The 14,234-nt window shown below is 39.2% G+C and overlaps 1 protein-coding gene across 1 annotated transcript in view; it reads right to left on the bottom strand.

The window, feature by feature from the left end:
* LRRK2 (leucine rich repeat kinase 2) overlaps positions 1–13,941 on the bottom strand; it is a 63,421-nt gene extending 49,480 nt beyond the window's left edge. Inside the window, exons 1-6 of the mRNA XM_041474588.1 lie at positions 13,004–13,941; positions 12,838–12,923; positions 8,783–8,889; positions 5,548–5,636; positions 5,015–5,149; positions 3,241–3,375 (exon numbers count right to left, since the gene is read on the bottom strand). Of these exons, the coding sequence (XP_041330522.1) occupies positions 3,241–3,375; positions 5,015–5,149; positions 5,548–5,636; positions 8,783–8,889; positions 12,838–12,923; positions 13,004–13,163 (712 nt within the window). The 5' untranslated portion in view covers positions 13,164–13,941. The remainder of the gene's footprint in view (positions 1–3,240; positions 3,376–5,014; positions 5,150–5,547; positions 5,637–8,782; positions 8,890–12,837; positions 12,924–13,003) is intronic.
* Positions 13,942–14,234: the final 293 nt, after the last annotated feature.

Raw genomic sequence — 14,234 nt, 5'->3', positions numbered from 1 at the left:
ATGCTTTCTCACCTAGAGAATGATAATTAACTTCTAGGATTTTTCTTCCTATCTAGTCAATGGTTTTCAATGTGCAGTCAAATTCACATTAACATTTTTGGCTTTTTCCCGTTCTGTATCAGGCATGTAACAGAAACCTCCTCCCAAACTAATCTTAGGTAGGTTTTTTCTTAAATGTGAACAAGCTGTTTTATAAATACTATATCAATCTTATAAATGGTGTTTCTAACATGACTGTGATCAAGTACACATTTTACAATATTTCAGTAATATTCCCAGGGCCATAAAATTAAGAAAAAATTTAGAATTTTTTTTCTCATAAAATTTATTCTGTAGTAATTTATTTGATTAAATAATGTATTTCTGAGTTCTCCTTCTTTTTTTAGGGGGCAAGTTAGGAAGTTATTATTTTAATACAAATTAGTTCTACTGTACACCTTTTGTGTACTGAGGGTACTGAAATTTTCATCTAATGTTCCTGCAATATTTTGAAAGCCATTGCACACCCTGTATTTCACAGAATCACAGAAGACTGACATTGGAAGGAACAGCTAAAAGGTCGCTGTGTCCAACCCACATGTTCAAGCAGGGCTGCCTACAGCAGGTTGTCCAAATGGCCTCTGAGTATTTCCAAGGATAGAAACTTCACAGCCCCTCCAAGAAAACTGTGCCAGAGCTTGGTCACTCTCACCCTGTTTACTTTTTATTGCTCAGGCCAGATACAGAAACCAACGGGACAATCATGTGAGCCCATACAGAGACAGAATGTATCCATTCCAACTGAGGACAGAGTGATCCTACATATAGTGATTTCAAGTGAAACAGCATCATGGTATGCAAAACACAGTGTATGAAAGCATTCTTGTAGTATTTCTATCCAGGGTATGAGACAGAATATGAACCCAAGAAATCTTGGCCAAAATCCTGGCCCAAATGAATGAAAGGGAGTCCTGTCACCAGCTCCAGGTGAGTTAGCATTACTCTGCTGAGGTCTATAAATTTGCTTAATTTTTCTTTCAACAGCTTGGCTTCCCTGGATACAACATAAGAGAAATATTCACAACTGTATTATTAAAGATAATTACCCTTTTAAAAAGAGCAGCAAATCTTTAAAATAATACATCTCTAAATATTAAATAATGACAACCTACCAGATGAAAAAGCAAGCTCTGAGTGAGAAGCATTTCTGAAGCACTCTATTTGATAGTGAAGGAAGGTACCTTTCACAATGCTTTAATAGGACAGCCATTTATCATGCCATTCTCAACTGAAAACACACATTCCACAAAACAGTATTGCATCACTCCACAGAAAGTTATGATTTCAAAGGTGATACTTATGAATATAGTAAAATAGATGATTCCAAAATTGATCACTATGGAGATGGCATAATGAACTGCACGTTGAAATCTGCAAGATTCAAGCAATGGCGCATCTCCAGCAAGTCACCATATCCCGGAACAAGTTAGAGAAAAAGAGGTGGAACAGATCTCATTTAATCCTAACGACCAAAACTTGGTCATCTAGGTTCTCTCAAAAATTGATGACAAGATCTGAGCACTCTGTATGGAGACTCACCCCATCTGGTTTAGGGTTAGGTAAATTTCCTCTTGAGGTGACTGTTCCTCCCTACTAAACAGAGCCCAAGCCCGGCTGGCTCCCTGTGCAGGCCATTTAGATGGGTAACATTCTGTGATCCACCACTCCACTCTGGAGGACAGTCAGCAGCAAAGCATTTTTTTCATGCCACAAATACTACTGAGATTAAAGAGTTCTTGTATATCCTTATCCTACAATTTCTTATAACATGAGCCAGAACCAAGTCTAAGTATGTATTAATGAAAGAAGGCCTAGTGAGGTAGTCACTCATTTCATAATAGAGAACTTCAGGGTATGGGGACACATTTGCTAATGGATAAGTAACAGTGTGTACTTAACACTGAATTATCTTCTCAGTGGTGGCATTAAAGGAATATAATTTGTTGAGTTCTTGAGGGATATCACCAACCAAGAGTATGAACACCAGCTTTACTCACTCATGTGTAAGTAGTCTCTGTTCCTCTGGCTATTTTCAGTCTTTCACATTAGAAATGAGAGAAATACCTACTTTAGAGCAGGTCTTTTTCATGCCTTCTCTTGTTGCACTTTGTATAACTATTTACTGCTTTAAAAAGGACTTAAAATGTGGCATCCTCCTCCCTAGAAAACAGCAGTAACTTTTGGGTTAGGGTAAAATTATTTCTGACTCAAGGGATACTAAACTTTTAAAATACTAACTGGAACAGCAAAAATTTTAAGAAACAGGAACTAGATAGCTTGGAGTCTGATGAAATGCGGGACACTTCAGTCTAGTTCTTGTTCAGTGGGCATTCATGGGGCCATCACAGTTCCTATAGAGCCAGACAGGATGTAAAAGCAAGGCTTTGTAAGTAAACACATTTGCAGGAGGTACAACATTATGCACCTCATGAAGGACATGGAGAGCAGAACCCTGCTCTGTGCTTCCCTAAATTTGTCAGCAGGAAGCTGACAAAACCTGCCTCTGGGTCAACAAGATCAGATTGCTGTCAACAAATTGACCCAAATCATCAAACACATTTCTCAGGATCTGATTTTGCATAGAACAGGGAATGCTGTTACAGGAAGACAAGAGATAACAAAGACATTTCCTTCCAGTCTTACTGCACAGCACCTGAGGACACTGTAAGACTACCACATGCACATGTTTGCCATTGCAGCCACCACTAAATTACCACAGCAGGTGTCTGAACTCAGATATTTTTCCCAGGCCTGGCCGCTGAATTTTTAGGGGCAACTTTCCTTTGTGGGACAGACTTTGCCAAAAATATTCTTTACCTGTGACTCGAACTCACTGAAGATTTATTTAGTCAATAAATATATCTTATTTTTCAAGTAATAAAAGATGACAGGGCAGGGTCTTGAAACTTCAGTCTCTACAACCATGATAAGCATCTTTGCTACCACTTACTCCAAGTAGAAGAAAGTATCTTTCTGTTATTTACTAAAGATTTATGCTTTAATGGTTAAATATAAAAAATATCCTGTTTAAAAAAAAAGGTTATTTCCCAAAGAAAACAGGAAGGTGATTTGTCTGGCAACTCCCAACCGGTTCTCAATGAGTTTTTGCAATCACACAAAGATTACTTTTTACAATTACAGAAAGCAGAGCTGATACACACTGTGGGAGAAAAGGAATTGAAAATAACTTCTAATACTTACGCGGACCCGCTAAGGAATGTAATGAATAAAGTGCAGGAAGAATCACCTCTTCTTTCTCTGGAAACTCTTTAAATACTTTCAATATGATCATATGATCTTTGCTTTCAACAAATTCAGTCAGCTGCTCCTCTGGAACTAAATTGAAAGGCAAAAGATACAGTATACTTTGAGGAAATAATCCTTATCCTGGTGCATCATGAGAAAAGACAACTGCTTTTATCAAGTTTCCTTGTATTTATTTTCTATGTTTCACAGAAAGTAAAGTACTCTCCATACATATAATCTTCCATGATTATGGCTTTTTAAATGAACAACTGAGCTTCTTTACACCTTTTTCTAGCTTACACTTTATGTAATTGAGTTCTGACTTCTAAATGCTACTTTGTGAATCTGTATTTTAGAAGTCTTTTAGCCTTTTTCACAGAATGCTAGTCTAAACCAAGTTTTCACAGATAGTCCAAACCAAGACAGTATATAAGTGAGGGAAAAGCTAAGCATACAGTGGGAAAAAAAAAATAAAATTAGGGAATGCCAGTTTGCATACTCTGATTTTATTTAATTTTTTTAATTTAATAATGGACTTTTTTCCATAAAGCCACACTTTAATAACATCTCACTTTAATGGCTTAAGGTTTTTCCCTTCCTGGCCCCTGTTATTCATACTGACATAACTGTGTGGCTGTGCAGTCAAGCAGATAAGGGAACTGACCCAGGATGAGAAAGAGCACCTCTTAAATTTCACAAGCAGAATTGTTTTCTGAATCTGGTTAAAGATAAGGTTATGCAAACATCCACATAACAAAAACTGACAAGGTGGCTCAGAGGTAGAGAAAACAAGGCAGGAGCATCCTAGGAACTTGCCACATTGGTGCTGCCATCAAGAAGAAGGTATGAAGGTCTGTACCTGCAGCCAGATCTGTGAAAATCTGGCACTTACAAAAAATATGCACAGAAAACATAAGTTCAGACTGCTGTGGAGACTGAAGAGAAAATATAGCAGGGCAAAAGGATTTAGGGACAGGAAAAAGAAAAGGAACAGAGAAGATAATTCCAAACACACATGTGCTAGAAAGACTTAAAAAAGCAATATAGAATGGTGCCAAAAAGAACCAATCTGAAGAACTGAAGACTATCTTCAAAGCAAAGAAGTACAGCAGAGTGATAGCATTTCTCAATATTTATTTTGAATCAAGAAACTCAATTCAAAGCAAGGGGACTACAACAAGGGGACTTCTGGCTGAAACATGCACAGTTTCTGAGGTTTCTACAAAAATTCAATACATGGTGACTTCATTTTTCAGCATAAATGGGAATATTGTATGGACACATGATCACTTTTTAGCATTGCCAGGGTAAAAAGCAGACACAGTATTTTTCTAAAGTACAAACATTTGTTTGATTTTAGAATTGTTCACATTACTAAAATTTACCAGTCTTAAATACACAATCCTGTTTTTGAGAATTAAAATCAAATGCCACTATTCTTTATTCCAGTTATTGACCAACATTAAATCTCATCTCTTCAGTTAACTCTGGAGTTAGAAATTAAGGGACATTTTCATTTTTTAAAAGATGTCATATTCATTGCTCTAATTTATAGAATTAGATATTTGTGATATTTCTTGGAAAGTCTGCTTTGTGCTAGCTCATTTAACAGACATAATCCGCAAACCAATCTGGAATGCAAAAATTCATTTACTGCCTTTAAATTAATATCTGTCATCCCTCCCAATCTATACATTTTTCTAACATCATAAACTACAAGATAAAATACCTTTATCAAAAAGTTTGTGTAACACTTTACATCCATGCTGCTGGATCTCTTCATTTTTAGGGAAGGTGTGCATGGCATTAAATACCAAAGAAAACACATCCACCTCTTCTTCCAAGAGCAGGAAAGCAATTATGTCTGAACAGCAGAAGAGATTACATATTGCACTGATTATTTCTCAATATTTTCAATATTTGAAACACCACAAAATCCAAAATTCTTTAATACTGTCCTTAAAGTTTACACTGACAGTTCAAATCTAGTTTTGTATAACCCACGACAAAGTTATCTCTTAAGATAGCATTTTACAATTGTACTGATGGTCTAAAACTTTACCACCAAAAGACAGTTCATAACTACCTGGTAAAAATAAGTTCAAAATAGCACTCTTATTATTTTGTATATATTAAAAATGACAAGTGATTTCATGGAGTAAAACAGAGAGAAAAATCCAGTCTGCCCTGTACAATCACCCACTTTGAATCAGCTCTGTGTTTTAAAGCTTAGATGAAATAGGAAAGTAAAGCACACAATACCTGACATGAGGAGTAGATTTAATGCTTTTAGTCCTATTACAGAAAGATTTATGTTTCCTTTGTGGACTGTAAGCATTTTAAGAATCTGCCTAAAAATTAAAGACAAAAAAAAAAGGGAAAAAAGAGTTATAGCTAAAGAAATATTAACACACACAAATTTTTATCAAACATTTACTTTGAAAACAGAAGTAGTTACAGAAACTAGCAAAACCTTAAAAATCTCTCAATTAAAAAAAAAAAAAAAACAAACCAAAACCAATTTTTATTCAGGTTACATTTTTTCAAGTTACCAATGAAGTAATAATAGAATTTCAGCTATGATCATAGTTCATTAAAATACTGATGTAGAACTTATCCAGTTTTCTTTAATTTTCAGTCAGTTATATGAATTAATTCTGCAGGGTCATTTAGGAGGTTACCCTGCAGAGCACTGGTCTGTGGAGTACCAGAGTGTGGACAGCACAGCACAGCTCTGCTTGCAGCAAGAGCTCAGTTAAACTGAACAACCAAGGGTCTGGTGGGAGAGAAGCAGCACTTTCCCAGCTGAAGAACTTGAACAGCATCTTGATGAACTCTATCCTATGTTTCAGCCTTACAGCACTTATATGATGCTGGACAAACTCCTAAAAATAAACATTTCCTAGACTGCCAGTTGCACACTGTGTACTTTCTGTAAGTCTTTTCTGACTTGTTAAACAGAGAGCCAAACAATGCCAAGTACTGCAAAATTCAGGTCATGTATCAAACTGGGCACAGAAAAATCAGTAGATATTTTCAACATACTTTACTCAAATTAGTATCTGTAAATTAGTGACTAAAAATCTGCAACACCTCTTCAAAAAAAAAAAATTTAAAGCATTGATATCATACTGAATGAAGCCTATATCAAAATGGGGGGGGAGGGAACTGTAATTAAAAACTAAATTAAAATGCATAGACTTACACACAAAAAACTAAAGAAAATTTTTTTTTACTTTTCCTTATTTTAGAGAGCTTGATTCTGCAATTTTAATAATCTTCAAATGTGAATCTTTGCATATATAATATCTAATAAAAATAGACTGTGCAGTATTTTGTAATACTTCAGTTGATATTCTTGACCTGTCTTGAAAAAAATAAGCAGCACTTGAAGTTTCACCCAAATTTCATACCCCAGCCCAGGCAGTGATGTTGTTTTGCCTTGCTGAAGTCTAAATTTATAAGCTCGAACGAATCACTGTTTTCCTTTCATACTACGATGCTGCTAGTTTCTCTCTCCTCTGTTGTAGCACTAGTGTTGTAGCTATGATGACCAAAGTAGGCATGAGAGGCAAAATCTGACGAGAGGTATAACATCAGTTATAGACATACCATCCACTTTCCAAATTTACTTTCAGAGAATTCCCTCCCATATATCCTCCTATTTCAAGTATAACCAAGAAGGATGTAAACCTTTCTAAACTTCTGCTGTTGTAGGAAAGTTCAACATAAGAGATTACAAAACATCTCATGAAGGCTATTTAAGCTTGTGGAAAGAATGCAAATACACTGAAGGAAACTCTCTATCTCTTCACAGTGCTATCACTGTGAACTATTTAATTATTTATTACACTGTCAAAAACACCTAAATCATTAGCAAACTATCATTTGCAAACATAACTGCAGTGAAGTCAAGTTGGATCATAGCTGAGAGACAAAAGAAAGAAATGCTTTTTCTAGTTTAATGTTCCTATTCTCCCAAAATAGTTACACATACAAAAGGAAAAATCTGCAAAAAAAATGACCTTTTCTTCTCTATTGTAACTGCTTCCTGCCTTGCTGTAAACAGCATGTATTCATTATGGTGTTGATTTGCTGCAATTCTAGTACAATCCATGCTCAAGGAACATGAGACATAACTCAGCTGGCTTGCTCTGCCTTTGGCACTGACAGAAATGCCTGAACCCACTCCCCCACTACGCCTCTCCACAGCAAGGAAAACTGTCAACATGTCAGACAGGGATACACAGTTGGCTAAAATGATGGTACTGAGCAGGAATCATGTACAGCAATGCTATCATCAGATCTTTAGTGAAGTTTGAGTTTGAAAAGGATGCCTTGTTAACTGCACACACTGCGTGGGTGCTGAGGAGGCTGTAGCAAAGATCAGTCCCAGAACGTAATTTTTCTGGGACTGAGAATGAGCAGCAATATCTCCAGCTCTCAGGATAACTTTCAGTCAATTAACAAGCTTTTAAGCTGCCAAAGAACCTGTAACCAGCATGTGCAGCTTCAGCTCAGTTATTTCTTGCTCATGAAAAACAACCAAAATCACTTTTGCTTTCCAACAAAAACTGCCAACTCATCTTTCAGGGGAGTTCATTCCCCTACTGACCATGTATTCAAGCCACTATAAAACAAATCCCCACAAAATCAAAATGCATCTTCATGCTATTTTTCAATAGCAACCTTTCAAAGGAAGAGTGTGGTAAGAACTATGGAGGCAGATTCACAGGGTTATAAGGCTGTAAGTGCTTGCTGCTGTCATTATCTGAAGGCAGCAATCTGCCCAAGAGTGAGAACACCAAACCAAGCCCCCAGACCAATCCCCATGTGCATCTACAATTAGCATTTGTGCTACTGGGCAACAATTCAGCCAACCTGTGTGGGTGTTCATCCCAACCAACCACAGACATCCACAAAACACTTGCTTTGAAAGCTGATGAATGAGAGCTGAGCAAGTCCAAATCACAATTTGCTCCATTTACTAAAAAGACAGAAAAAACCATGCCTTCTGAAGGTAATTGTATCCACTGAATTCACAGGTAGTTGAGGTGATCAGTGTAAATACTTACCTTTAGACAATAATAACAGGTGTGACAAAACCTCCTTGATTTACACTACTTTAGGTTTGTGGATATAATTCCTCACATTTGAAAAAATACACACAAACATCCAAGTAATACTGCCTCTGCCAAAAAGGCTACTCAGGACTTTTTTTTGTTTTAATGTGTAAGTGGAATTTTTTATTTTTCAATCCAGGCCCTTTGCTTTTTGTTCTGACACTGAGTGGCACTAAAAAAGGCCTGGCTCAATCTCCTTTACTTTCTGCACCAGGTATTGAAATACATGGAAAAGATCCCTCTTAGTGCCACATTCTGAAGATTGAAGAAATGCACAAAAAAGCTGATGTAATAACTTTATATATTTCATTGCATATATATGCTGCCAAAATGACCAAGCATTCTGGCAGACTCTTTGTATACAAAATACTTACTGGTGAACACCCAGTACTTCCCAGTCCTTCCCAACATCCTTAGGAGCTATGTTTTGTAGAGTACTTGGACAAATTTCTATTAATTTACAAAGAAGTGACCAGCCCATCTGTAAAACAAAAAGGCAGCTATTTTAGAATAGATATTCCGCTTGGAACTTCTACATTGTCTTCTAATATCCTTGGCTTTTGCAAGACAGCTACTCTGTTACCTAGCTAAATCAGTAAGGGAAAATTAATTAACACAAGACAAGTGGCATGGAAAGTTAAAAGATGGAAGTAAAACATATGCTAATGATTCTGATTGCATTGCTTGCAGGAATACATCACTCTCAATCTGCTTCAGCACTGCTTGAGGATAAAGGGCACACAGTTAAATGAGTTGCTGACAGACAGAAAGATATGATGTGATCCATAGTATGTTATCATTGGCCAGGGAAACCCCTGCACTATTGCAAGTGTATTTTAATGAAAAATGTGTGTTTTTGTAACAACTTGCTATTTAATTGCAAATTGTATGGATAAAGTATAAGTTTTTAAAGGCCTTCAATGTTTTAAATGGGGATGAGATACATAAACAATTACTACACATTTCATATTCTTGCCATCAACCCTCAGTAGTGTGTGCTTTCAAAATGTAATGAAGACAGTAGAAGTTTAGAGATCATAGGGAGTGAAAGACAACTAAACCCAATGTATTTGTTCTTAATAACTACCTGTTTCATCCAATGCAAACTCTTTGACTTTCAAATATCTGTAAATAATGCCAAAAGCTAAAAATGCTCCTCTTTGATCTTCTGTATTGGAGAAATCTACTGTTCTATGAATTTTCACAGTCAGATATGACTGAATAGGCTGCAGTAAGGAAGCAGTAAGCAAAATCTGTGCAAAGAAATAACTGATGAAAGAAAATCCCTCTGTATTGAAAGAAAAGTAATGAACTGTGAAATGTCAAAACTCAAGATGAAGCAGATTTTACAGAAAGGAATTATAGCAAGGCATGTCAGTTTCCTTGAGACTATAAGTAAATAAAAAGGTGGAAGCAGGCCTCTGTGCTTTAAGTACAGAGTCAGGGCAGAAGATAATATGTCACAAAGACTCTATACATAACTGGATCACTTTTTCACAGAAGAGTTATGTAAAGCAAGGAGGTCAAGATGGGACAGCCAACAACAGGAATGTAAATGGCTACCTCCAAAGAGTTTAACAGCAAAGTTCATATAAAGTGCATGATCCCTAACCCTGCAATCAGTAAGACTAGAGACATGGAATTACAAGCCTGGTAGTGTAGAGTCACCCACAGGAACAGCAGAAACTTGAATTTAGACGGCTTTCCTGACAGCTCTGTAGAGTGTGCAAAAGGTGATGTAGCTGCCTGGGGACTGGAATTCCACTTTTGTCTTTCACAAACTTGGTTGCAGTGTGAGCACAGCCCATATCTGCAGTACTTTTGCTTCTGTTTCAGTTTAGATTTGCAGAGACAAACATTTTAAGCCAATTACAATCTTAATGTCTGCAGATTGAGCTGGACTATGAGCCAATTTCCACACACTTTAGCAAGCTGCCTTGCCCTGCATGAGACTACAAATCACTTACTATGGATATTCAGGGTGGTCTGTGTAACTGAGTCCTAACTAAATGTAGGTACAATGAATAGTCTTAGTAAACATCAGTCCAAGATGAGGATATGTAATTCCCTAATTTTCCATATTCCAAGCAAAATAGAGTTTAATGGTGATGGTCAATCAGGTACAAATTTCAAAAACATTGTAGAGATGACTATTAATTGATAAATGACTTATTCTTTAGAAAACTTTTTTTAAAAGTCTCACTTTCTAGGAGCATCCTAACTGTTCTTATAAAAATTAGAATCTGATGAAAACTTGTTTAATTACTTTAGAAAATTCCTTTCTGTATTAACTGTTTCTGATGAATTTTATATTCCCATTGAACATTTTTATTTGGATTGTTAGGACTCCAAGTATTGACAAACATTTATCAGAACTATGGGTCCAGAGAAGACCAATGGAAACATCTGACCTGCTGATATGTGGTCTATTTTACAATATTAAAATCACAACCTCAGGTAACAGGGAGCTTATTAGCTGTTTGAAAATTAAGTAAGAAAGCAAGGGTCTTTTAAAAACAGAAATCCTAAAGGTTACAAAGAAGAGAAATAAAGCAAAAAAAGATGTCCTTATGAAGACTTAAACAGGTCCCTATATACAGAAACAGTTGGTAGCAGCAATGGAAGTCATTATTTTAAATCTGACCCTTTTTGTTGCTAGCACACAATTAATTTATATTACATTAGGTCCCAGCATTTACGTAAGACAACAAAGCTCTGCTGACTGCTCTTTACTCAAGTGCACTCATATTTTGCTCTAGAGTTTCTAAGCTGCTCCAATCACTGCCAGAGAAACTGCAGAAAACTACCCTATTTACTTAAAGATATATTTTACTTACAGAAAGTACTGGCTTTCCACACCAGTACCTCCCTATTTCTGAAGGAGCTTGCAGGGTTTATGCCTGCAGTCTGACTTGGGCCAGCTTTGCAATATTGATCTGCTAGGTAAATGAACCCTGTACACGTTAGTGGAACAGCATCTAGGGCTCCAACATCAACCCACAACGCTTTGTAACCAGTTAAGGAGGGGAGGTGAAGAAAATTCTCACCTCAGGTACGTCTCTGACTGTATTTATTCTCTTATAGGAATCAATTTTTTTACAATGCCAAAAGTAAAAGGAGGATAATTAATTATTTATTCAATAAAAAAATCATTAAAAGTGCAAAGAGACTGCACTGAAATCAGGACCTCGTTACTTGACCACTGCTGTAAAGTGAGAATTTATTCACAAAGATTATAAATAAGTAGCAGTGAATGAAGCAAGAAGACACAGCTCTGTTTACATAGTGTGAATGTTTGTAAACATCAGAACTGAATGTCAAAGAAGAGCTGCTCAAGACATTTTATGAGGAATAGATTTGAGATTTGCACTGGCTATGAATTTCCCACTGCAACACAACATAGAAATGCAAAGGAGGTCCAGAACTTCTAAACTGAAACACTGTATGACTGCAAATGTAGGCAGGTAGAAGATTAAAATTAATTTTAAAATTTTGCATTAGAATGAAGTATTTTAAGAGAGTTAAAATGAAAGTTAATCACTATCTTCTTTATGCAGTTCTGAGAGTCTTGCGCTATCATTTCACACCTACTTCTTGTTATGATTGATGTTTTACTTCCAAGTTTAGATTTCTGGGCAGAGGTTTTATAAACTAATGAGCTTTGTCTTGAAAAAAAACTGCTGTTTCATATTGAAAAAAAAAAAAAAAGCATCAAGTGAGTTATACAGAAATCTGAAGCTTATAAACATCCTTTATGCATACCATAGTCAGATATTTAATATATGCCTGCCAGGAAGGAGCTGCTCTGTATGACAAGTCTGGCAGCTGTACCATAAGTATAACATCAAATTGTGCAAGTGCCACACCTAGTCCAAATGGGCCAATGGTAAATTACAGGAGCAGGTAGGCAGAACCTTAAATTGCAGAACTTACTCTTAACTAAAATATTCCCCCCGCCTTTAAAAAACTGTGCTAGCACAAGTCTCAAGGATATGGCTACATATATACGAATTCATAGTATCAAATCGTGCTTTTTGGAAGTTTGTCTAACCATGGCAAAATTCAACACGGACACGTCAAAATTATACTAGATAACACTGGTAATTTAGAACCCTACATTACACAGTATTCGCATGGCTTAATTTTTATTTCCTATTTCGCCTACTTCTGCCGGTAAAAACAGAGACGCAGCCAGTGGCGTCTGCAATAAGTTGGAACGCTGGGTCCCTTTAAATGCCAGCGATGACAGCGTCCTTCTACAGCTCAGAGCACTTCATGAAGCGGCCCGGGAGACGCCCGGCAAGTTAAGGAGAAATCAGCAAGCGGAACAAGAACTCTTATCCCGGGAAGGGCCGCGTGCTCGCTCATCCCGCGGAGCGCGGCCGGAGCGGGGGCAGCGGCCCCGGCCCCGGCCCGCCCGGCCCCTGACCTGCTGCACGCCCGCCGCTCCCGGGTACAGATCCACCACCAGCAGCAGGGGCACGTGGACGTTTTTGCCGCTGAAGAGCCGGGGAGCTGTGGGGGGACAGAGACAGAGAGCCCGCGTTAGCGACCGGCGGCGGGCGGGACAGGGCAAGGCAGGGCAGGGCTCTCACCGCTCTGCCGGGCCGCCAGCTCCAGCAGGTCGCTCAGGGTCTGCACCAGCGTCTCCAGCCGCTTCCTCTCCTGGACGTTCTGGAGCCGGACGACCAGCTTCCTCAGGGCTTGTTCCTCTCCCGCCACCGCCTCCCCCTCCTCGGGGCCGCCGCTGGCCATGGCCGAGCCGCTGCCCTCTCTGTGCCCATCCGCCGCTCGGCGGGACCAGCGCAGGGCTGGGCTGGGCGCTGCGGGCCTGTCCCGCTGTGCCGCAGCCCCGCAGTGCCGCCGCCCGGCCGCCGTCACCCGGCCCTCCCGAGCCGCCCCCGCCGCGGCCTCCGGCCCCTCCCACGGCGCCGCTCCATGGACACGGCCAAGGACCGGCCCCCGCGGGCGGGCGGCCCCCGGTAACCCCTGGGAAACGCCCGAGGGCCTCGCGCAAGCGCCCGGCTAGCAGAAGAGACCCGCGGGCAGCTCCCCCCTCACCGTGATTGACGAAACAGCTGCCCAATAGAGCTGCCGAGGTGGAGCGGGTCCGCCCGGCAGGGCCTCGCTACAAACACCGGCCGAGGGGCGCTGTGGAATGGGTGGTTTTGGCTTCGGGGTTGGGTGAGCTTTGGGGGGCGAGGATTGTGACCCTGTGGGATACCTACACTGAGGTAGTCTGTTCCTGAAAGGCTGTGCCCTGTGGAAGGGTGTGGAGTTGAGCCTTGGAAGAAGGGAGGGGTGAGGTGAAGGTGTTTTAAGACTCATTTCCATCTCTAATTGCCCTACTCTAATTTGTTTGGCAATAAACTAATTTCCCCCAGTTGACTGTTTTGCCTGTAATGGTGATTGGTGAGTGATCTCTTCCTGTCCTTATCTTGACCTATGAGCCTTTTACAATGTTTTCTCTCCCTCTAGATAAGAACGTGAGTTAGAGAGTGGCTTTGCTGAGAAGCTGGTGTCCAGTGGGGTCAACCCACCACAGTCCTTTTTGGCCCCCACCACATTCCTCTTGCCTGACACCACAGATGTCTGAATCTTCAGTGTGCATCTTCGATACACCTTCATAGTAAATACTGTGTGGTTGAAGTCTCTCTGCTTGTTCCAGGTCGTAGCTGGCTTGAAGTCCTGGATCACTTGTGGTTCCTTCAGTAAATAATTTGTTGCAATTGTAGATTCCTGAGCTGGACTTCTTGAGCTTGAGTTAATGTTTCCTCTTCTTTCCACTTATGTTGGCAAAGAATAAAAAAAAACTGTACTAGTGTT

Source organism: Pyrgilauda ruficollis, unplaced genomic scaffold (genome assembly GCF_017590135.1).
Source record: "Pyrgilauda ruficollis isolate IOZ18807 unplaced genomic scaffold, ASM1759013v1 scaffold33, whole genome shotgun sequence".
Classification (NCBI taxonomy): Eukaryota; Metazoa; Chordata; class Aves; order Passeriformes; family Passeridae; genus Pyrgilauda; species Pyrgilauda ruficollis.
This window is presented reverse-complemented; position numbering and strand designations above follow the sequence as displayed.